The sequence below is a fragment of the Apostichopus japonicus genome, chromosome 8, assembly GCF_037975245.1.
Source record: "Apostichopus japonicus isolate 1M-3 chromosome 8, ASM3797524v1, whole genome shotgun sequence".
Lineage (NCBI taxonomy): Eukaryota > Metazoa > Echinodermata > Holothuroidea > Aspidochirotida > Stichopodidae > Apostichopus > Apostichopus japonicus.
The window spans coordinates 509,385-535,610 of record NC_092568.1 but is presented as its reverse complement, the minus strand read 5'-3'; the positions used below and the strand labels follow the sequence as shown (position 1 = coordinate 535,610).

General features: G+C 36.0%; 2 protein-coding genes across 2 annotated transcripts; one reads left to right on the top strand and one right to left on the bottom strand.

The window, feature by feature from the left end:
- Window positions 1-373: 373 nt before the first annotated feature.
- Window positions 374-10,060, bottom strand: LOC139972173 (GTP cyclohydrolase 1 feedback regulatory protein-like). The gene is made up of 4 exons (XM_071979168.1): window positions 9,869-10,060; window positions 5,501-5,595; window positions 3,739-3,916; window positions 374-513 (listed from the first exon to the last, which is right to left on the bottom strand). Exons 1-3 carry the CDS (start codon window positions 9,902-9,904, stop codon window positions 3,763-3,765), a joined length of 285 nt encoding a protein of 94 aa, XP_071835269.1. The 5' UTR covers window positions 9,905-10,060; the 3' UTR covers window positions 374-513; window positions 3,739-3,762.
- Window positions 10,061-10,321: 261 nt separating this feature from the next.
- On the top strand, window positions 10,322-25,856 carry LOC139972169 (regulator of microtubule dynamics protein 1-like). The gene is made up of 8 exons (XM_071979163.1): window positions 10,322-10,883; window positions 11,685-11,841; window positions 12,327-12,438; window positions 13,913-14,049; window positions 18,265-18,342; window positions 19,044-19,196; window positions 20,146-20,226; window positions 22,733-25,856. The coding sequence occupies exons 1-8, from the start codon at window positions 10,519-10,521 to the stop codon at window positions 22,781-22,783; spliced, it is 1,134 nt and encodes a 377-aa protein (XP_071835264.1). The 5' UTR covers window positions 10,322-10,518; the 3' UTR covers window positions 22,784-25,856.
- Window positions 25,857-26,226: the final 370 nt, after the last annotated feature.

The window sequence follows — 26,226 nt, the reverse complement described above, 5'->3', positions numbered from 1 at the left end:
TTCCAGTCGCTGACATGTCCATGGATATGGAGGAGGGGGTGGGGGGGGGTGGATAGGACTTGTGGCCACATGCCGATTCTTGGCCTTAATATAATCCAAGTAAATAAAATGCCTTGAATTTGAAAAGAGGATTACATAACATGTTTCTTTGAAAAGAAGATACTTTATTTTGGAAAAGTATATGCCTTTGATGCCACACACTGAAGATGTCTGTTGTGTCCACACTGTGCGTGTATGATATCAATGCATATGTATGATATCAATGTGGATATTGCATACCTCTGGTATTATTGCCCATCAAACATCATCGATATATAGATGTGACCAGATTTATTACCAAGGCTGGAGGTATTCAAAACAGTCTCTATCAGTCTTTCTCCGATCTATGCTGGGGGGAGATGCATGGTCCAAATCATTGTCTGTCCTACCCCTGTTGTACCCAGTAGCGTGTACCCTTTGCGCTCTAATCTATCAAGGATCACTCGTGGCAGTTCAGGGCTTATATACTCTTTACTGTACAAGAAAGGAACAAAGTAAAAAAATAGAAATATCATTGCAAAACATAGAATAGCAAAAGTCAGTCTTGACAGAAGATCTTTAAAATGATATGGACATGACATATTTTGTTTTAGCTTGTTTTTCTATCAAAACAAAAATTAAGAGTTTTGAACATATTTCAGAATATTGTAGATTAAAACTTCAAAAAACTGTTATAAGATATCCATATAAATGTTAAAACTGTGGTAATGATTGTTTCCAATTGTTTGGCCTTTTGTTAAAACATACCTATTTTGTTGGTGCATACAATTTTTACTCGACCTGTAAACGAGAGCTCTCCTTTTGAATAATGTCGAAGAGTGTCAATTACATCTATAGATGGGCTTCAAATATTACTATGATATACTTGATGAAAATGCTATTGTAATAAAATACACACCGTAAGAGCATTAATAGAGATGTAGAGTTAGTGTGTGAAGTACCAAATAAATTGTGGTGAGCAAACTTACCATACTTCAAGCCAAACACATCAAACCACACTAAGTCTCCTTATAATCAATTCTGTACTTCTTTATCGCCTACAAATTATGTTACAACTAGCACTGAGACTAACTGAGTGTTATAAAATTAATCTGTTTTGCATAAAAAGTGCCAGAAATGTTAGGCTTTATTGAGACTTTGAACAGAAAACTATCCAGATATTGACTTTCAATATTGGCACTAATAACACCACACTACAGTACAATGTGTATCAAAAGCACAGTAATCTCGGTACAGAGAAAGGAATCCAGCCTTTAAGCAGCATTTCTTTGGGACATCTCTACCCTACAGCTGTTCACCTATTCATACCATCTGGATTATTGTGGACTCGGCTCTTGCTCGGGCGGTATTGGAATCGACCTACTGTAGCGGACTGAAGACTCGGTTCGGACTCACGCTCTGTGGACATGACTACAGCTCTGCAGCTACAGTAGTTTTAGCACAAGAGGTTACACCCTAGTTGTGAATCACTAAATTCCCCAACTGCTAATGAATTGTAGAACAGGTTTCCCAAGAAATGTACCCTATTCTTATTATTACTAAGCAACCTACCCTGCATCGTTTGTAACTTTGGCATGTTCAAAAAACGCTTTCACAAGTTTACGGGAGACAAATGTCTGAAAATATGTATTACCATACCTAAGTTTAAAAACTATAACCCCACCTCCCCCATCCCTCCCCCCTCCATTCCCCATCCCTATTCCACTGCCAGCAAAATGAAGTTCAGTTATACTGAATATCAATCACATGGAAACTAATGAAACCAGTTATATACTGAATATCAATCACATGGAAACTAATGAAACAAGAAAGGTAACAAAATGAGGATGGTAGAATGGTTACACTTGAATTATGGAGTAAGAGTTGGATCATGCAGTTTGAAATCTAAAAATGAACAAGGAATTAAACTACCCTTAAGATTTAAACAACTTTTGTTTTCAAAGAAATGGTAGGCTTAGTAGCAATGACGTATTAAGCCAGACTTTCCTCACTGGGAACCAAAAGTGTGACATTTTCAAAAAGTCGGTCTTTCAATATTTGAATGATTTTGTAATATCGCATGCATATTTGCACAGAGAGGTTTCTAAGAGTAATGGGCAGCAAATAGTGAACTACAATAACAATTCTACTGGTAGGTATCATACCTAATGTATACAAATTGTATGCAAAACATGTGTATAGATCCATACATGTACATACATACATTGTATATATCACTACAGTATAATTCCTGTGCTCTATATGCAAGTGTTAACAGAGCTTCTTTCAGTAATTACTGCATGCATGGAGGGTATTCATTCTATCACTATTTACAAAAAATTTAAAGCAGACTTTGAAGTAGGAGAAAGGACTTTTAAAAGAGAAAAGTAAACTCTTCGTACAATTTTTCAGTTAAATATTTTGGCCAGTAATTTCTCTCTTTTTGGGGAAGGGGAGGCCCTTTGTTTCTATTCTTCAACTAACATGTATAAATTTTAGAGCCAATCCTGCATCTGGGACTGCCAGCTTCCAGGAGCTTTGCCCGTGGACCCCACCAGGGGGCAGGGGCCCAGTGTCAGTCCCCTGGATCCCACTTAGATAGGGCAAATCGTTCTTGTTGACAGGTCAATAAATTGAATCTGGCCCCCCACCCCCCCCCCCCCCCCTTCAAGATGAAATCCTGGTTACCCGCTTGTTTGAAAGACAAATTGTTAAGGCACAGAATAATTACTATCAAATTGACAGTGTTTTCAAATGAGATATCACTGTAAGGCTTCCTATCAAAACACCTTAGGATTCACTAACCAAGAAGCCAACAGGCAAAATGACTGAAGCAGTGAATCTGCAGTTTTTCATAAAATTGTTTAGGATAATTGGCAGCAAATTTCACCTCTTGGGCAGTAAGATATATATTCCATGGCAGTAGTACAGGCAGTTGCACAGTTTGAAATTTGGGTGCCTTTGTTGGGGAAGTGTTTATTCCATTATGATATGCATCAGCTGCTTTCTATCAGGTGTTATCATGAAAATCAAGGTGAAGTCAAGCGCCCCAAAATAAATAAATGTTAGTATTAGTAGGTTTTGCTAATTAGGTATTGAAGCTTTGGAGGATAATCGTTAATTTAAAGAAGATCGGTGCTGATTAATATTAGCATATTAGTATACTCAGCTATGAACTGAAGCATGTTAAATGAATATTGTTGTTATTCAAACTATGAATCTGTGACCTTCTTTTAAAAGGTAAAAAAAAAACAATAACAACATATTCTCATAAACCAGACTATAAGACAAGAACAGTATGTGTTGCATTGTGCTAACTGGCTTCAACATGTCCTCAACTTTATATTATAATACAGACTCGATCCGGTCAACTTTATTACCAGTATGACGTTCACTGGCTTTTAAAATATTTATGCAAAATTTGACACAAACTTCAGAAAGACATATTTTGGAATAATGTCAGGCATGGTCGACAGAGTCTGATCAAAACCGCTAACGAACATATAATGAGTTAATGACTATGGAAGAATACAAAACAGAGGTATTTTGTTCGCAAGATTGGCTGGCAAAAAGTTCCCTGTTAACCCGAGAAAATGAGACGCATTGAAAAACAGTCACTATCGCCTGTGTTTTTTGTTATTTCTCTTTTTTCTTTTCATGGTAGGACACTCAGTGTCGTCCTTTCTCCTACTTCAAAGCATAAAGACGAGACAAACGTACATTTTTTCATTTTTTTTTCATGCACTACCGCTGGAGGCCATTTTGGCCAGGTGGAGAAGGTTTGCATAGGGTCCAAATGACTGTTTGACCCACACCACATTGGCTAACAAGGGTGTAGCCCTTGCTCTCCAGTAAATCAAGCACAATGCGAGGAGGATGGTCGGACCTGTATTCAGAACTGCAACAGAAACAAGTAACAAAGCAACAGAGAAAAAGTTACAAAACAAAATGAAAATGAAATGTGAGTGCATACAAGAATTGCAAAAAGCAAAAAGAGAGGAGTAAAACAGATTTACACAACAAAATGGAGCAGCGTTAATAATGTAAATAAAGAAATGACTTAAAATAATTATATATCAAGATTATAATTATTATTTTGTTTGTTTTTATGTTTTATTTTATTGTCATATTAATTTTGTGCGTAATTTTGTATTAAGAAAATATATATTTCACTTCCCACTCAAAAGAAGGATTATTTTAAAGTTGTTCCCCTTTCGCTTTATAGTGAGCCTATGCAAATTTAATTCACTGGTTCTATATGTATTGACAGTAATTGAATTCATCCTATAAATTTAATACTGACACTCACTGTTACCTCTTTCTTACAACAGTTGATTTTTCATATTTTAGCATATATCCCTTTTTTATTTTCCTCAGAGAGTCATTCCTGAGTTGTTTCATCCACCCCACAGATCTATGTTCACTCTTTAGTTACTCTTAGCCTTGTATGTGCCAGTCTACATTCCTGTAAAGAGGTAAATAACTGAAATAAATTCTGGAAATCATTTCCATGTCCCCTGTAACTTTTTTTTATATATTTCTTTATGGAAGGGGTTGCGAATCCAAGCTTACACAAACACCAAATTAACATTCTTGATGCAGTGTTTAATACCTCTTGCATTACACCATCTTTTCATCACAAAAGTGATGTAAAGTTTAACAACATCGCAAATATAATCTTTTTTTTTATCAAGCAAGATCAACCAAAACATGTCCAAACTCTAGGACAATTGGAATAAATTTAGTCTTAATAGGGCTCATCATGGAATTATTTTCAAAGTGACCCTATACTTAGCAATCCCTCAATCCCCCCGCCCCTTTCTTTTTACTACAGTAGTTAGTAAGATGTCAACAAAAAAAAAATAAGCTTTTTGAATGCCAAAATGATTTTCATGCAGTAAAAATAATGTGTACACAGTGTATATACAGAGCAGAGGGCAGCAATACTGGAAAGACTTGGTCTTTTGATGTTATATGCACAGCACAAACCCAGCATGATATATGAAGACAGGACAATATTCAGTGTTACGTCACCATAAAACAGCCTGTACGGCGTAGGCAGCCTTCAAAACGTGATGGTGCAGAAAACTGCTTCACTGGCATGATGGCACAGATGGAATGTGGAATATTTGGACTACTTTTAAGGAGAGTTTTTTATTGTGAACTGAACAAATTGTGTGTTTCATCACAATTTGATCAACAATCTGTTAAAATTTGGAGACAAACTGAAAAGTAAGACATACAGTATTGTGGGGTATATGAAATGAAATATTGATCATTCCATAATTTCCTTTGCCAGGTACTCCATTTGATAATACATTTGATGGATCCAGCTGAATGAATTAGCACTGCTGTGGAATGCATCCCTAATTGAAAAAGAAAAAAACTCCATCCCTCTGCTACTCCCACTCCCCACCCCCTTCCCAAATATCACTCCTGTTCTTACACATGTCTATGACAGGTGAGTGTTCCAGGTACTTACAAGTTGTTACCAATTTGCTGTGTGAGCGTTGCACCAAGGTAAGCCATCAGTCCTTGATCTGATTTTTCATCGCCACAGATCGTTGGTCCACATTCCTTATATTGTTGTAAAAAGAGAAAAAGTTTAAAAAGAAAACCATCTTGTTTACCACAACATGTGAATACATTTTTAAAACAATGTTCTTCGATAAAATCAAAACTTACAACAGTTAGTGTCACAGCCAAGGTTGCAAATAAACTGAGGGCATTAATGCCCCTGCCCCCCCCTCCCCCATAACTTGCTAAAAATTGGCCCCTTGGGTTCTTAAGAAAATGTACCATGGGTCACATTTAATGCTCAGTAGTGCCTCACCAAGCTGAAGCAACCACTCTCAGACACATTATTTCATTCAGCGTGATTGCTTAATCACTGACTCACAAGCAAACACAATTCAGTTAGTATGTTTTGCAAATACACACTACTGTACATCTTACATGTATGAGTTGTTTACATTGTGTCACACTACCTGTACATAAAGGGAAAACAAGTATCTACTTGTTTACATTGGGTCACGTACACTACCTTCACAATTATAAAGGGAAAACATGTACCTGCAAAAAGTTTGCAGTGATATCTTCTCGTTCCATCCTAATTTTCATGACAATCAGGGGAAAAAAATTCCCACAATGTCGACTTGTGACGATGTAAATTTAGCTTTAAAGTCTACAATGAATATCAAAAGTTTCCTTAATTAGCATCTAGAAGTAAAAAGACTTTCATTAAATGTAAGTTTTCCTAGGATATGGGCTTACATAGTAGCCTACTGTGCTTTAGCCTTTAGTATAATAGAAATCAAGAGGAAAATTATTCTGTCCATAAACTAGAGAGTGAAATTTTGTTTTGATCCCGCTAATGTTTTTATGACATGTTGAGCTGGTGACATATACTACTTGAGTAATTTATCCAGCTGGTGGTGAATTAATCAAGGCCCTGTGGCTGATTTCAGTGAGGAGCTCTGACAACCAACAGGCCTCTTCTGGTTTGCAATAAAAAAAGGTGGAAACAAACTCATTCAGTTCAAAAACTTTGAAGGAGTAATCATTATAGTGCAAGTCTATGCCAATGAGAATTGAGCTGAAAGACTCATCATGCCAGAGAGGAAAGTATTTGTGTCTATGAAACCAATCTAAGCAGTAAAATCTCAGCATCACAAATGATCACAGAATGATCAATGGAGTTCAGTAGCTTTGAAAAACTATCATCCTACAAAGAATTTAGGAATGTTTCTTCATGCTTTCTATAAAAGAGGAAATACAATTATCCTGAAAATTTTTAATTTTAGCCAGAAATATTTTATATCAGTATATATGTGAATTTAAGGCTTCCATGAGGATGTTTTGCTATGTATATATACTGCTAGGGGTGCATGGCCTCTCTTGTAGCCTAGCTATATGGCTTAAAGACCAACTATGGAGACTTTTCGATGAACATAAAATCCCACCATTTTGCATGTATGTAATCCTTAACTCACTCCAATTACATTGCTGTAATTAACTTTACCAATTTCGGACGTTAAATACGTGAAAAATGGGAAGAAAAGTCAGCTTTTTATGAAACCTATTTCAGACATTCCTGAAACATTCCGAAGACATCAGGTGACCCTGTGACGTCACTGTTTGTATACCTCACTCACAACAATACTTTTAGTGTGTAAAGTTGTATACTTGAGCTGCCAAAAACATCAACGATATTACTCCTTTTCCCCCGAAATGCCACAATTCTGTGTTGTTGGAGGTTGTAGTTATACCTGGACCAACAAAAGCATCAGCTATTTTAGATTTCCGAGTAAAAGAACCGACGTAAAACGCCGCAGACTTTGGATCAATTTTTTGAGATCCACGCGGAAAGATTTTTCAGCACCCGGAGAATCTCAAGCCCATGAGTCCACATGCATGACACTGCCTCTGTGTATGCTGCAAATGTCTCATTCTGCGAAAATTATATACTGTCGATAGCTGTGTCGGACCATGGTCTGACATAGCTAATGTGAAATTGACCGTAAACAAGCTCTGGACGTCCTTATATGTAACATTATATCATGCAACTGACAGTATAATATTTACTGTAAGAGATGACCGTGTATATACCGTGCCTATATAGGGTAGCATTGTTAGTACATGTAGTGAGTTGGCTCACAGCATGTGTAAATAGTCATGTTAGGATTTCATCGCATTTATCTATTTCCTTTGTTGTATTCCAGTATCGTGAGTTCGTGATACATTGTGTTATATTGTCCGTTATGTTTATTCCGGCATCTGCATGGTCCAAGGAGTTGAATAAAAACGGTTCTATGTAGCGATCGGACGTTTTATTTTGTTAGTGACTGTCTTGTGATTGTGGGATATAACTGGTCAAGGCCTGTTTCAACTAGACCTAACTCTATGGAATTACACAGAGTCACGGTAGTATTTCGCCCAGGATTGAACGAGAAACGTGGATTTGGATATTCACTGCTAAATTTTGTTTATTGAAAGGATACTTTTTCTGTGTTTGTACTTTTTGGATATTAAAACGAGTAAGTACTATGTTCAGCTGAAGCTTAGTCATGTATATGCTACCCTGGTCGATTCGGGTCAGCGTCTTCTCGTAGTTGTTCGATTATGTTTAGTGTCTTTTTGGTAATTTGTTGACAGTAACGTAAGCCATTTTCCGTCACATATCACGCATGAGGCATCTTTTAGGTATATTCTTCTGTTCAGTTTACGGTATCTTGCGATCAAATTGTATTACGGAATCGCCAAGCTGCTTGCATGTTCTACAGTATATTGTACCGTACGGACCTATTGACGCTCCGCTATGTAAAAGATGCTTCCATTTGAGTGGAAATTTTGCTAATAAAATAACCAATTAAACTAAATTTTCTTCTTAAAATTGTCTTAAAACTATTTGTTTACCTTCATGTGTTCTTGTTTTAAGCTAACAGCTTTTCAAATGCTTAAAATTGGAAGTCAAATACAGTACAATTGTTCGCTATCTGTGTATAAACAGTGCTTATATCAGCGTTTGATTTTCGCGGTATACAAACAATGACGTCACATGGTGACCAGAGGCTCCTTTGGGTCAATCTCTGTTTTCAGACATTCCAGAGGTTCATGTCACGTGACTACCCAAAATGTCCATTTTCGTGGTCGTTTTTTGATGGGTTATAGTAGGTTTTTGAAGTTTATTATTTACACATGTTGATTATGGGTATGTAAACTCCCAAATTAATGGAAAATCCCCCCAAAAAATTTGCCTCCATAGATGTTATTTAAAGGGTGTGAAGACTCGCTCACAAAGAAACGTCTAATGCCGGTAATCTGACCTAGTTTCGAATGAGGTGTACAGAAGTGTCCTATACACCACCATCGCTCCCAGAATATACCCACACAGCTTGCTACCGTCGTTAATTAGACACTAGGGTACAGTCAATACATACAACTACGGTAAATACCCACAACACCGTGTAGATAGCAGCGATGGACATCTCAAGTCTAGATAAAAGATAACAAGGTATCCCATTTCCTTACTGTCTTCATTTTGTAGCCACACGAAGAAAACTTCACTTGCAAGCAACGGAAAGTTAACTTTTTCAGAACGTGGCACGTGGTTTGGGGCGAGTCTTCAATGCCTTTAAATGTTAAAGCCTAAACTTCTTCATTTCTTTGCAGTTTACATTGAACGATATACCGCATTCAGTACGTTTCTTTGCCTTGATTCTGTGTTCGTTATTGCCCAACAGTCAGCAAATAAACCTTACACCAGGCATATTTTATTGACGTTCACCGAAATGAGCATATGTGCAATGCATATGAACTGACAATAGTGTAATAAGTAATATCGCCATACTTATTAAACCAATGATTGGGTACATATATAAGCACCAGTAAATCACTCATTTAACTGATTGTGTAAATATATGCACCATTGCTTCGAGTTTGTTTTTTATGATTATCAGGTAAATAAGCAAGGCATCATTATTTAACATAATATTTGGTAAATAGCTCCTCATCCCCCCCCCCCCCGCCAAAACCTACCCATGTTCCGTAGGCCTAGGATGATTGCGATTAATACAACATTGGTCTTCTTTGCATATCATCGTATTCAATCAAAAAAAGGATCAGAAATCAATTAAATACGTAACCGAACCAACGCAATTAAAATGCATGCAGTAAGATTCGTGAAACACCTAGTTCTAGGCCTATATAGTGTAATATTAGACATACTGTAGTCTGTGGTGTAAAGAACACTGATCGTGAGCAACCTAACATAGTGACTGATCGGTTCAACATTAATGTTTAACCTCAATAAACCACAATTGTGTATTTGCATGAAATCGTCATTTCTTACCAATCGAATCTGTGTACTAATTAGAACATAAGGCATCGTGCTTGAGTAAATCGAAGCTCATACGGGAAGGTTCTGCAACTAGTCCTGCACTTAGTAAATTAGTTATAGCACAGAATTGTGTACAACGTGACAGTGCCCAACACAACCCACACTGATATTACCATGCGTTCAACCAGCACAATGTTTACAATCAAGTCCTTCAGGCAAATACTGTATGTTTATATCCCCTATGCTACAAAATACATTCGTCCATGTGTACACTAAGAACGGTATTCTAAATAATGCATCGTCCATGAAATTGTAATATGATATTTATATCAAGCATCTATAAAGGTGCCGAGTACCGACGTAATTTATGTAACTTTTTTTTATCTGATAACGTCACTGCCCGTGTAATAGCATAGAAAGTAAACAATTGGGAAATTCCCTTTTGGCTCTCACGCCCATGCACATTTGTTCACAGGATCGAGATCGACTAGCTGCACCTACACGTTCCAAATTTCTTCATCGAAATTGCTATCACTTTGGTACAAACATTTTTCTCATATTAGACGAATTGACAATTGCTTCGTTGTTCGATCGAATAGAAGTGTGTTCTTAGACTCTCTCAGGCTTGCAACAACCACAACGTTAAGATTAAGACATGCATAATGTCTGAATTTCAGCAAGGAGGCATTGATATCAAGCAGATTGTTTCAGCAATAGGGATTGGTTTTGTTGTAGGAGCCGGTGGAATATTGTTAATAAAGCGACTTACTCGTGAGGACGAGACAGAAACTCATCGCTTGCTACAAAAAGTTGTGTTGAATGTGTCTGAATTGAGGAAAGAGTGGCAACAATTCAAACAACAACTTCAGGAGGAGAAGGAACAACAACTTCTTCAAGTTCAAGAAAGAGAATCAAGACGCAGTAAATCACCATGGAGACGCAGTTACCGGTCAGCTCCGACGACCAGTGGAAGTGAGGATGAATTCGAGGAAGCACATGAAGATATTTCTCCACCAGAATACCTCACGTAAGCAAATATTACTTAGTGACAATAATTTTATTCGATTCATCGCGGAATTACTCTCAATGATAATATGTATGTATAAGCCTATGTTATGTATCCAATATTCATCAATGGTCACATACAGTAATATTGGCGAGCCCATTCAAGTTTCATAATTTAGCAAGTCAATGTATATCACTGTTATCAGTGCGATAATGCGTGAGCAGTGGTAGCGTACTGCTACACTATTGATTGTATCATTTAACATTTGAATCATAGTTTACTGGCCTGTAGAAATTACAGAAACAAGCCCAGCTCCTCAATGTGATTTTCAGAGTTTGAATGTCATTAGTTTAAATGTAGACATAACAGTATATTTGTAACTCGCGTCAGAACTGCGCATGCCACCATACTTGATAGGCCATCATGAAGTTCATATATATTAACTGCATTCATATTAAATTTTCTTGCAATTTAAGTTACAGACCCAGTTCTATTTTAAGCCGACACTTGTATTCAAGACTCATACCAAAACAGAATTTAGTTTTCTCTCTATATGAGACCACCATGTCTGTTATTGCTCAAGTTACAAACAGATCAGTCAATTTACTAATGAAAGATAATTAAACGTTTTCAACTGTTACAAATTCCATGGTAAGGTAAACCCCAATTCACAAATTTTTAGTTAAATCACTTTATGTACAGATTCGTGCATTAGTAAGTAGCATCTTACTGTTTAAAAAAAACAATTGTTCTGTTTATGTAAAAAAAAAATGGTGACCAAACTGGGATTCGATTTAGAAATTGCTATTTTCTTACCTACAGATATACCACACCCCCTGATCCACTACTGTACAAGGATGCTAGAGAGGAAGAAAAATATACAGCTGCCAAGCTTATCCAAGAAGCTGATCAACTTTTTCTTGGATCATATGATGATATTAATAAGTCTTTGGTGTTAATGGAAAAGGAAGCTCCAAAGGTAGTAATCATTTCGTTTTCAGTAATCGTTGTTGGATGCATGTCATTTGGTTATGAAACTTAAAGGAAATTAGTAACATTAAGATCAAATGCCCAATTCATTATTCAGAAGGAAATGCTAAGTAATTACTATGTTTACTGAGCAATGATGTCCTTTCTGGAAGTAGGCCTATACAGTAATTGTGCCAATTGACATAATTTAAGTGAAAATTGTTGAAAATTTTCAGAATGAACCAAATACAAACAAAAAAGCTCATTTTTACAAGTCACCTATATCAGAAACCACAGACCTGAAAAACCTCCCCTTACTAACTCCCAAAAGATCTTAACCTCACGATTTAACATACCCTTAAGATATTTGGTCAAATTAAAGAGTAAAAACCCGAGCTTTGTTTCTTTGTACTTGTTCCATTCAAGCTAAAGTTACCTAACCAATCAAGTTTTATACGGCTATTTAATTGTTGTTTAATCTGTTGTTCTTCTTAGTTCCCAGATGATGCTCAGGTTCTTTGGAGGCTTGCTAAAGCAAAAGTTCTTGTTGGAGAAATTGTCAACTCACAGGGAGATGGAGAACGACAGAAAGAATTGGTGTATTCAGGTACGCTTCATGAACTAGGACTCGCCTAGTCCATAGTACTGTATAACTGACAATCTTAGTCAAGAAAGTCACTTATTGAACAGAACTACAGATATAATTGAGATGTATATATCAGTCTTAATATGAAGCCTGCCTGTTAAAATATGGTCTTTAAATTTGATGATTGTATGGTGGATGTTTAATAATGGCTTGGATATATTAACATTCTATAACATGTGTGCTGATCCTGATGGGGTTTTGATAAAAGTTAATGTGAAATAATATCTGCAGTAGCAAAATGTAAAGGCTGCTTGAAAGATTTTCATTTATGTGGTCTGTCTCTGTCAAATCCAAGCTGTTTAACTTCTCAGAGTCAATGTAAACATCACCACTTGTTAATTCCAAAGACTGCTTTGATGGATTGCTGGCTGTTAATTTGATGGTTGGGACTGGCTTTAAAAGTAAAACCCATCAGTAATCCTAGCAACATAATTATGGTTATAATATTAATCAGACACTCTTTTGATGTATTTTTACTTAATTCAATCATATTGTGACTGTGAGTATAGTCTCCATGTCTATCTGCATCAAGACCTTACCCTTCTCCCCTTTTCCACCAATATTGTAAAGTAACGCAAGTGACACATCTCTGTGTCTGTCAGTACAAACAGGTTGAAATAGCTGTTTTTTATGAGTAAACAAAACTCAGTAAAATTCACATTACTTAGGCAGTAGTGGGTATTCTTTCAGCATTGCCGGCACAGAATATCCAAGCAGAAAATGGTGTGGTAAAAACACAGTATTTGCAAAATCATAAATCAAAAGTGTTTGTATATATTTTAATGACTGTGAGAAAAACACAAATTGCTTCACATTGTGTCTGTAGAGCAGTGGTAGAAATTTTTAGCTTCTTATGATGCTTCCAATCTTGTCACTGACAGTTAACACTTGTCTTCTCTGAGTATGTTGTGTGGATACTGCAACAACACTCATATTTAAAGTAGATGGTGTTTTACAAACACAACCTAGAATCACCATATTTTCTGAGAGTCTCAAGGGCAAGTCAATTGCATAAGAAAATACAGGAATAGTTCAAGGCAACTCCACTCCTATCGTGAAGTCGGTTAAGAGTTGTTGGTCTGAGATGACAAGTATCAACACTTTTTGATCAGAGACCATGAGTAGTCTTTCACTACTCAACTCTCCTACGTGTGGGTTTTCCCTGCCATTCCTGTTAAGATATTATAGTATGTATAAGGATAGTGTATGTTTAGAGGCTATATATAACAATTGAGTTCAGTGTTTTATATAGTTGCTATTACAAGTAATGCATACTGCACACTTTATTGCATGCCTCCAATTTATCTCAACAAACCTCTTATATTCAATGTTAAGCATAATCTAGCATAATCTATGAAATGAGAGTAGATTATACAAGTTTTTAACCCACACATGTAGAATTATTTTTCTTCTTCCTTCCAAAAATTGTTTCCAGCTCGAGACGATGCGGAGAAAGCCGTTGGTTTGGATGAGTTTGATGCGGAAGCACACAAGTATTACAGCATCACGCAAGGGATTATTTCAGACTGGGTGCCGCTCTCAGAGGCCATGGGCATCGGGAAATTGTTCAAGGTACGTACACTACTAAGTCTTTTGTCCTGAAGCAGCTATTTGTGTTCTGTTTACTAACATTACGTGACGACGCTCCCTTCTTCTGCCAGAGTCACTTTTTTTTAAATTAAACAGCAGTGGTGGGTGGCTCCAAGATTTCTGGGACGAGGGGTCAAGTGGAGGGCAAATATCTGTAGATACCACAATTAATACCAAAATAGGGGTATAAGAACAAAGCCAAATTTTTTTCACTATGCTCCTTGTTTGTAGCTAATGTGCATTGCCAAACAATTTTCAAATGGGAGGGGGCATATCACACCACACCCCTCCCCCCCCCCCACGCAATCTTTCCCTGACTCCACCTCTGAATAGTGCAATGTTTCTACAAAGGTTATAGCCTCGATAATGATTTTTACATTTTTAAGACACCCATCAATACTTAGCATCAGACTACTACACATTCAGTGCAGATGTATTAAACCCTCATCTAATCTGCATATTAGACTAAAGGCAGGATGGTTGCTGTCATCAAGTGCTTTGTTAATTTCCTGTTGATTCCATGTATCCCTCAAGGAATTATTTTAGACTGGTACAGCTACAGTACAGGTATTTGAAGGGGAAAAAAATAAAGAGTAATTTGTTCTTCTGTTCTAAGCTATTTATAGTCATCGAGTGGTTAGGTTTTCCGCTACTTTGATTTCCACCTATCACTAATGGAATTATTTTTCAGACTGGTACATTTGTCCGAGGTTATGGGTATCAGAAAACTGTGTGTGGTATTGTACTTCTGGTTTAAGTTTTCATCAAATGTTTAACTGTACTTCCAGCTGGAACCACCTATGATTTTTTGATTGGAGGAGAGAGGAGGTGGGAGGTAGGGGAGGTGGGATGGGGGATGGGGGGGTGGGGTGGGGTAGAAGGGTATTGGATTAGTGTGTCAGTATGGAGCCACTTAATGGTGAGTAAATGATCAGCCTAATGGAGAGTTCACCAGGGGTTATAATTTAATAAAATAAAGGCAACCAGCTATAATGTGAGTTCATGGCCAACCTTTCTATCTTCTTTATTTTTCTGTATTACAAATTTTATGCCAGTGAGACGTGAACGGATAATATAATTTAACAATTAAAAGTCCCTCCTCCCCCTTCCCCCCCCCCAAGCTGTCAGCTGCTGTTTAAGTACATCCAAAGTTTCCCTGTTTCTTAAATCTATCTTTATCTGTAGTAAAAATTCATCGCTTGATATGAAAACTTACACAGAGGTTACTGGCATGGACTATATAATTACAACACTTATTCTATGGTTGTATCCAGGTGACAATCACCATGACGATTAGTTTGTCCTTTCCTGTGCAAAAATTATGAGGATGTGTGATTAATTAATGTTGACTGTTGATGTTTCCTGTTCATTGAAAAGGCATGTGTGTGTATTTGACATAGTTTGGTAAAAGGGTTAAAATTGCTTCAACAAACTTGCCTCAACAAATTGAATATTATTAGCATCCTTAGCATTGTTAGATGCACTTGCATTCTGTCAGCAAAAGTTCTGAATTACCAGGTGTTTTTTGACAACTGCATTGTAAATATTTAGTTTTTCTGTTACGTTGCAAAATCATATGCTATTTGACGCTAAGAAACCGTAGCTCAGACTAATTTTTTTCTTTTTTTATAAAATGTAATATTTCTCATTTGAATTGAGACCAGCAACCTTATATCCTTGAGGAAACACCAGAGAATAGTTACATTCAAAGCCAGTATATACCTTTTTGGTACTATTCTGAGGCATTTATTATCTGTACATTTTGTACTTGCTCAGAGAATTCATTTTTTTTGTGTACCAAATGTCAAATATAAAACATTTATAGACTTTGCCGGAAATGGAAAATGGAAATGGAACACCAGAATGAAGATTGAAACTAATTAATAAAACTCATTGGCATATGTAACTTTGTATATATCAGACCTCCTAGTGAAACTTTTGAAACCTTTAAAAACCTTCATTTTTATTAGCTCTTACCAGCATGCTGGTGTGAGCTATTGTTACAGTGCAGCGTCTATCACTCTACCACTCTATCACTCTATCCGTCAACAATTGGTAAAACAGTGTTTGATGGAATTTCATGAAACTTGGACACAAGGACCATTGGGTATAGGGCCATCAGAGATGGTCCGAAATTTGGGGTCAAAGGTCACCTGTGGGCCGTAATGGGCCATTTTGTGGAAATACGCAAAATGCTTCTTCTCCTACAGATTCCATGGTACAATGTTGAGGGTTTGTCACGATAGTACTATGGATGTTTTACCTTCAGGGTGTTCATGAATTTGAGATCAAAGATCAACTAGGGGTCTTTTGTGGCCCGGGCCGCAGCCCTATATTTTCAAATTGCTCCTGTTTGTACAGTGTATGGCCAGTTATAATGAAACTTAGTCACAACGTTCCTCGGGATGAGAGTTACGAGGGGTGTTCGGAAAATTGAGGTCAAAGGACATTTAGGGGGTCATCGGGGGTCATTCTTTGTAATATTTTCAAATATCTCAATCTCCTCAAGATTTTGATGGATCATATTCAAAGTTGAACTGATGATTGTTGGATTGTGTATGAATAAGGTGATGCCTAATAATTTTTGGTCAAAAGTTAATTAATTACAATTAATCCCCATTGTTTAAAAAAATCTCAGCCTTCACCTTTTGCCAAAGCTCCTTTAATTTGTCTCCCAGTCTCTGCAGTGTTTGTTTACATTTGTGGTTAAGCTCTGCAGAGGCTGTTAGTGGAATTAAAGCAGGACTGGGAGTTGTTATTAACTGTTGGACTGTAAGCATAAGAGCCCTATAGCCAATCAGCACTTGCAATTCTTAGAAGTCTTTGAGCCTGAGGTATGTAGGCAGCCAGCCAAAATTTTGGCAAGGAGTGCTTCAGGTCTGCTCAGGTAGAGGGGAGAAAGTTTAATAGGGTAGGTCAGTGGTATTGTTTGAGAGAGTGGGTAAAATAGCATTTAAAGGGGGAAAATAGGAATTATAGCCAGTGGTGTGGCCAGGATTCTGCTAACGGAGGGGGGTTATCCCTCATGGGCCCAAAATTGGTGGAATCTGTAAAATGGCCTGAAATTTGGTGGGCCATAAAGTTTTGTGGGCCCTATATTTTTAAGCTCGAAAAGGTATGAGCTTCTGCACCATTGGTGCTCTAGTTTTAGGTTGAACACAAAATATTTTAAAGATTTAGTTTAGTGTAGAAAAATTGTATTCAGTCATGCTAACCATTGGTCATTAAGTTTTTGTGGACAGCCAGGCATGATTCATGCAGTGATACAAAACCGACTCACAAACAACAGTTAATGTAAGTCAGGTATTTAAATAAGGGCCACAGATGATGTAAAAATGGTGAGTATCTTACAAACCAACTTCATTTTGGACCTTTATAAACCTTTATTTTCATGTTTGAAGCCTTAAAAACCTATATTTCTTCATTTACAACCTTTACAAAAACCTTGATTTTGTTGAAGAGCTGCTGGGAGGTCTGATATGTATATATATATATATATATATATATGTTGTCTGATGATCGCCACCCTAAGGGCGTGAAACTCCGAGTAACAACTGTACTTACCAAGGCATATACTTATACTATATATATATATATATATTTATATATATATATATATATATTTATATATATATATATATATATATATATATATATATATATATATAACAGTTTCAATTCCTGCTACTCCTTGTCACTTTCGGTGATCATGCACTGAAGAAGAGCTAGTTTTGCTCGAAAGCTCTGCAAAAACCAAACATTGGCTGTTTTACTTCCAATCACTTACCTAATTTAATTATTGTATCTCACTCGAGATCCAGCCTTTCTCTAAATGCAGCATAGTTGTTTAACAGTTTTTCCGTTATTCCTATATATATATATATATATATAAATATATAAATATATATATATATATATATATATATATATATAAAATTGGTTGGTTGCCGTCTATCTTGGCGCAGAGTGCTCTATGTCCGGTGGAAATATATGATGAGACTAGTGGAACACAGTGTTCCATTTAATCTCAATTAGTCTCAACATATATATATATATATATATTATATATATATATATATATATATATATATATAAATATATATAAACAGTGACTAAACTATATATTAAATATTATGTATGTGTGTGTGTGATATTTCTCAAACTGTAAGTGGCTGCCATACTTTTTTCTCTTCCTAGTTTCACCTGGAAAAAGCGCTCGAGTTGAAACCTACGGATGCCTATATTAGCCATCTTTATGGCAGATTCATCTACACGGTATGCAATACTTGCCATAGTCTTGTATAATAGCTACAACATAAAAATCAACCATTCATAGAACTTGGATGTAGCATAGTTTTATTGCAAATGTAAAGTTGTTCATAGGTTATTGATTGTAGTATAACTAAATATGTATGGTTAATGAAGGGAGGGGGGGGGAGGGGGTTGAGGAGAGGAAGAGAAGGAAGGGAGGGGCAGTATAAAATAATTCAAAAATTCCCATGAAATGTGATTGTCTGGTGAAAGGAATATATTATGTGTCACATAATTTATAGTACAGTTCGTTCACAATTGTCTATTGTTTTCCATTAAATTGTTTCATAATTAATAAGACACACACCCAATGTTAAATCCTACATGAGATTAATAAGAAACCCATCTTTCCCACCAATGTATTGCTATATGGTTGGTTAAATTTCTCTTTAAATGAAGTAAATCATTTTAAAGTCATTTAAAGTATTTATTTCTTTACTGATTGTTTTTGGGTTTTTTTCAATATATTAAAGCTCGTTGGTGCTTGTACTATTTAAAATACAGAAGATATTCTATATTCTTTAGTCTGTAGTTTATTCTGTAATGTAGGCAGACAAATAGTTTACATTTTCAGCATAAAAATTAGCACATTACCTTTAATTTTGATATGAAGATGAAAAACAAACAATTCATTTACATTTTGACATACCTGTTTGTTTTCACAGCTAGCCAACATGGGATGGGTCCAGCGTAAAGCGGTTGTCACAATGTATGGACTCACAGAACCTGTCTCGTTGGACACTGCTCTGAAATGGTTTAAGAAAGCAGAGAGTCTTGAACCTGGTTTCTCTAACTGTAATCCATTTTATATGGCAGAGGTATGTATGTTCGCCATTAACCACATAGTAGCTTAAATGAAGTCAAGTTAGTTTTGAAATCTCATTGCAATCTTTCGTTCAGTGTTGGTTGATTCAAGGATGTTGTTTATCAATCAGGAGTCCTAATCGAGGTCTTCAGAACATCTTTTCATTTGAGATGAATTAATATATATTAATATATTAAATACTATTTTGACTTGCAGCTGCCATTTTGGATTCTGGTATACTGTAGTATCTTAAAACAAATTGGAGAAGGGTGGCCCCATTTTGGTCAAGACTTTTGCATCATGGCAAAATTTGGCAATTTAATTTAATGCTTCACATTCAATGTCCATTAAATTGAGTAACAAAATGCATTCATCATTTGACTTGTTACTACAAGACAAATGCATATGGGTTGATTTGTCTGTAACAGGTTTTGAAACAGAAAAAGTAGAATAAAAGATACAAAGTTATGAAGGTCTTTTTTGCCTAATAACAAAGGCACTCCAGCATACTGGTAAACTGTTACTTTAATGTGATAGTATAAGACAATAAATGTATGCTTTGCCCTTACAATGTACCCGAGGGAGATAATCAACCAATGAACGTTTTTGAAACATTAGATTTTTCAAAGTGATCATAGATTTATGGATGATTATTTATTTATACATATATAAATATATATATATATATATATCTATATCTATATATATATATATATATATATATATATATATATATATATATATATATATATATATATATAGAAATCGTAGTGAGTTGAAATATCCAGAACAGTGAAAAAAGTTCCAGCCTCCACCGGGATTCGAACCCCAGCCTCCCGCTTTATATGCGGACACCCAAACCACTAGGATATGGACGCTGATTGTAGGTTGTAATTTCACTGTAGGCGTTATATATATAAATACATATACATCTATTTTGTGTTGTTGTTGTGTCTCTTTAGTGCTACATCAAGAAGGGAGAGACAGATCCTGTTGCAGAGCTTTTGGAGAAAAGCATCACCTTTCAGGGAAATTCAGTGGAGGTGCGTACCACTGCTTTGTAACTGCTTTGATAACAGTCCACAAACCCCTCCTCCCAATTCTCCATCCCAATGAGCAATTTATATATCCAGAGAAGTTTCTTAATTCTCACTGTTACTCGACTGTTACTTAACTGTTCCTTCAAATGGTTTTACCTTTACATTATACCCCTTCCCTTCCCTTCCAGTCTGTCCTGGTGTTGTAATGTTGCTTCAGCGTGTGGTCCTTTTCGATAAGTCTTTCTTACCTAAAGTTTAAAGCTTTTCCTATAAAGAGCATTCCACCCCCTCAAATTCACTCAAGTTAGTAGTCCTACTGTATGTGTAGTACCAATGCTGTTATAATCTGGATTACCAATTATTCAATTAATGACAATAACCACTTCTTCACATATTATTATATACAAATTAAATGCACTCGCTGCAGAAAATGAGTATATGCCCTTGTCTAGTTGTGGGTATTATTTTGAATAGTGGCAGAATTTATCAAGGTTATAAACTTTGTCTTTCTGAGAAAAAAAATTAACCATATATTTCATGCTCAAATGTATTTGCATGAGGGGAGTGCTTACCTTGCAAAAGCTACCAAATGTTTTTAACTTGAGTAACAATTCACAGCAAAATATGCAACAAAGGCATAACCTACCATCTACATAGGATTCAATAAGAAAAACAACAACAATTTGTGTTTATAAAATGCCAGAAGACAAACAAAATTTGAACTTGAACAAATAATGCAGCATAATTTTAAGGTTTTGAAGTGGTTTAAGGTTTTAAGTGTACATAGTTTTGTACCCTGTAATACTTGCTCCAAACATGTCAAAGGAAACAGTGTGTGACTGTGTGTATATGTATGTATAAGGCATTGCAAGTTAGTTTAGAGTCTCTGATTGGCTAGTGAAAAGTCAGAGTGGTTGCTTTCAATTTAGAGCAGGCGCGTAGCCAAGGGGGGGGCAAAGGGGGCAGCCGCCCCCCCCTTGAGCATATTTTTTACAAAATTTTTCAAGGTTTTTATGATATCGCTAGTATTTTTAAAAGAGAAAATGCTAAGATGCAACTAACAAGGCATGGGAAGTGCCATTTCCGGCGATCTGGGAGGCATTTACAGCCAAAATTTTCTTGTACGCTTCGCGCCAACTCATGGTGGCGCTACGCTTAGATAGTTTGCAATGCCGAATCTACAGTTTCGCCCCTCCCTTGGCAAATTCCTGGCTACGCGCCTGATTTAGAGTGAAATTGTGTTGGTCAGAAGTGTGGGAAAATGCTTGATTGGTTTACTCAATTTTCAAATTGACAATGTATCTTCTTAAAATAGAAACATGCCTTTAGGAAATCATGAATTTTGCCCGTAGGCTAATGTAACCTCTGTGAATGGTTGCACACTGCGCTTTGTTGATGAGATTAATACAAGTTTTGAGAAGAGAAAATCATGAAGGTAAAATGTTGTCCCTCTGGGAAATTACAATTCCCATTGTGGAAAGGACAATCAAATCTGAATGCACCTTTGATATATCTCAGATGTTTTTCGATTTCTCTTTCAAAAAGAATCATTAAAATTTTATGACCTATATTAATAAATATCATGGGAGTTTAATACAATCCGCCTGTTGAAAAGTGAATAAAAAATCTGCATCTCAGAATACATTTACACCTGTTTTAAAGATTTGCTTTATAGACCGTTTAAAGACAAAAGGGGGTTCAGTTCAGTTCAGCAATTCTTTGTAGTATTAAAGTGGCATTTATTACTGCAATGAGACAGTATACAGTTTGGCCATGTTGAAGCTTGCATTGCGTAAGAGAAGCCTGGCAGATGTTTCACAGCTGGCATAGTTGTACAGAAAATAAACATTTGTTTTTCTTCAGTTGACTTTGATAAATTTGTCAGTGATGGTTGGTATAAAGTTGAATAGCAATGAATGTCTAAACTTAGATAGTCAAGTTTCATTTCACTGGGTGAAATGAAAGTCCAAAAGTTTTGAAATTGTCCTTTATTTTTCTGATAATTTTGGATCATTTTAAATAACATATTAATATTCTGACAACTTATAGAACATAGCCCAACAACTTCAATACTATAGCGTGGCAATACCCACACAACTTAAATAGCATGGCAATAGCCCGAGCGCTTAAAATAACATGGCAGTATAAACATGACAACTTAACCAGCAAAAGCAATATTATGACAATTATTAAATAGCATAGGAATAGCCTGACAACTGAAATAGCATGAAAATAGCATTTATGTCACATTAATTTGCAAGCAAACTTCATAGCTACAGCCGAAACTGGCTTTACTCCATTTTATCATCAAGCACCTTTTAATACCATATTCATTAAGGTTTCAGCAACTGTATCACTAAATTATTGGAAACAAATATGGTTTGAAGCCAGTTTATTACTAACTGAAACAGCTTGAGATGAATAAATTGATAATTTTTATTAATATAGCAATATTTTGACAACTTATGAGATGTACAAGCCTTAAACAATTTCATTTTGAAATTTTCAGGAAGTAGAGTTGAGAGACAAGGCAAGAGAGATGCTGGAAAGCTACAGATGAAAAATTGACCTCTGAGGTCATCCGAGAGAGTGCTCGCTGGTAAACACCCTACTGTAGTTTGTTTTGTTTTTGTTAAAATTTATTGATGTTCCATTCCAAACCGTTGAACAAGTTTTATGAAATAAATATTTGCCAGAAAGTTTTTGTTTATTGTTTTACATTTTTTTAATGTTTTGATGGGTAGTTATCCTCATAACAGGGTTTTTGTATGATGTTGTTTTATGGGCGATTATTTTTATGTTAATTTTTTTCAATTTTACTCGATCTTAAAATCAATTTACTTACTCAAAGAGTTGACTTTTTCAAAATAATCTGCTAGAAATAATAACTTCTGTGGATTCCTGTTTGCTGAGTTATGAATTAGATGTGATGAGCAATAACATTGACCAAAGTGACAAACCACAAAGTTTTCAGATTTGAATGAATTAGTATTGAATGTCATCAGGCTCTGCCTTGGAGCAAGCTAAAACTCAAGAGTATTAAATGTACCTTTCTGTAGATTGGAACCTTCCGATCTTTTTCCAGACATTGAGGAGGGTTAAAATTAGACAATTTTAGCAGCTTTTTGAGTTGAGTTTGTTTAACTAATTGGAGGTATTTTGGGCTAAATTCCCATAAAAATGTTGTTCATTGTTTTCACAGATCAGATTTCATTCAACTTTCATGTGGAAAGTTGTGAATTTTCCTAGTTGAAACATGTTTAATACTCCTATAAAAAGTATCAAGGGTTTGGCAAGAGAGAGATAGGGGGGGGGGGGGGTTGGAGAATGTCTTAGTGTGATTTTTTACAACCCTCATTTTGAGCAATACTTTCTAGGTTGGGTAGAATTTCCACTCAATCTCAAAAAGTTGCGCTAAATGACTGAATGATGAAACATGATTTCACGATGCCAGTAAAATGCTTGCCCAAGATTAAGTATGGGTGACCTATTTTTTTGCCTTCTGGAAAATTTGAGGTTAATACTTATGTCTTTTCATTGCTAACTAATTCATGTTTTTGAATGAATGAATGAATGAATGAATGGATGGATGAATGAATGAATACTTACATGAGTATGTAAAATTTCTTAGTTGGTTGTCAAGTTTAGACCTCATGTTCTTTTTAGTTTATCAAAAATGCATTCAACTGCTTTCTTTCTCTATTTCTGTTTCTTTATTACTGTGGTAGTCAGTAAGTGTTTTAGGAGCAAGAGGGCGATTATTGAGTATTTAGGATTAACAAGGTGACAGTGTTTAGGACTATCCCAGGTGGCTAGCAAGTGCTTCTTGGATTTAAAACTTGTGGTTATAATGTATCATGGTATCATTTATAGTGGTTAGTTAGTGTATGGGATATGGATATATATATTGAATGGTGAGCAACAACTATTTAAGGATTTTTAAAGATTTATTGGGTGGCTATAAGTCTTTAAGGTGAAGGTCAAGCCTAAAAGCTCTGTCATAATATTGAAACATATCAAAAAGGTTTTTGCCAGCTTTACTTAGATTTGAAAATTTCATGAGTGTTAAGAACTGAAATAAATACTTGCCTGTGCCATGTGTACTAGCATGTGTTTCTCCATAACAAAATGTTGCCAAATGTTGCCAAGAATTACAGTCGATATATACCTATCCATGACAACCCTACCTCACTAGTATTGCATTATCATTTCTGGGAGCTCCCTAAAGCAAAGGTAAGCACATGTATCACCCTCCTAGAAAATTCAAGCATTAGTGAAGCAATACAACCAGGGTGTTTGATGCTGCATGCCTCATCACTTGCCTCACCCCATCCCTCTCCCATAAAGACTCCTCCCCCTCTCATCCCCTCCCCTACCCCTGCATACCCAGCATACCAAAATAGTGTGTAGCCCCACTGCCTGATAGTAATTTGTCTGAAAGAAAAAATGTTCCCATTGAAAAATTGATGTTCGATTTGGCTTCTAGGGATATAAACCATTGCACTAACTTCCATGAGTTTGTTTGGTGGGTAAAGGAATGTTAATAATTGAGACCAGTTGCTTTAGTTGCAGTTGGTAAAGATTGCCGGTGTAGTATTGTGACTTTAACAGTACAGAATATGCCTGTATAGTGGGATGGAGCTTTGGGTAGCAAAGTCAACTATGAAAAGCTTATTGTGAAAAGTGTTCAAACAAGAGTTTCTGTTATAATCACAACCAACACAGTTGCTCTTTTTTTCTAAGATCCTTTCAGTAAAGAACAAAACAACAATAACTGCCAACAACTACATTGAAATATTGTGTGTAGATAGACATTTCACATTTTGTTATGTTGAAGGGAAAAATTACTGGTGTAAAGGGGAGACCTCTCTAACTGGTCCATTACCTCAAGTTTGTTGCATTCCACATTTTCCCAACATGTGCCATATTGGGATTTTGAGTTAAGAAAATTTCTCATGGGTTTTATTGGTATATTTTAGTACAATGTATAATACTTACAACATGAGTAACACACATGTAATTAACTGGGAACAGAGTGCTGCTATTTCAAATGGAATATCATTGTAATGTGTGTTTAAGCAGACAAAGGGCAGAAGCTCTCACCTTATGTGAAGGTATTTCCATAGCGATCAATCAATTGTAAGTTAAAAACATGTCAACGTTTCAAGTAAGGAAACCCAGTACACAGGGCCAGATTTGTCTCTTTTAGGGTGTTGGGCAGGGTCGGGTGGGAGACCTGGGCCTGACATTAAATTTGGGGTCCCAATAGGCTGTGAGGCAACCAAACCAGGCAATGTGCAGTTATTATTTCTGTAGACAATTGGATGTATTGTTTTAACATCTTATTCATAAATTTTGCTGGTGAATTTGTGTTATACCCTGTTATTTGAAAAGTAATATCTAGAGGTAATCAATATATTTGATTTAAAGATATTCAGTGAAATTGTCTCACTCCCCCCCCCCCCCCTCCTGACTCATGGACGCATACCTGTCCTTTTCAATGGTAAATCTGGCCCTGTAGACAGTTAAACCTTAATTAGAAATAAAGTGAATTACAATTTGAGTCACATGAGTATTCCTGTTTTTCAACATATGCAATACATTTTGATTGAAAGAAATTAATGAATTAAGTTTGTAGTGTGTTCATCATTTTTTTCTTTTCTCTATAAGATATTCCATGTTATTCATTCCTACCCCCTCCCCTGCTGCTAAACTGTATAGCTTAACATATATCCTAAAGTGTGGCATACAATATGCATGCCAACCAAAATGGGCCAATGAGATGTAATTAGTCTGTTCTTTCTCCCGATCTTTAAATTTCCAGAACAGGGGAGCATTTAAGCAGCTTCTATTTTCTGCATTTCATTGTTATCATTCTGCACACTAGACATGAGGAATGTATGTAATGGTGATGGTATGTGTTAGTGGTGCCTTGGCTTGTAAACACTGACTCAAATGGACAATGTGGTTGAAATTCATACTCGGTATATGCAGATATTTATG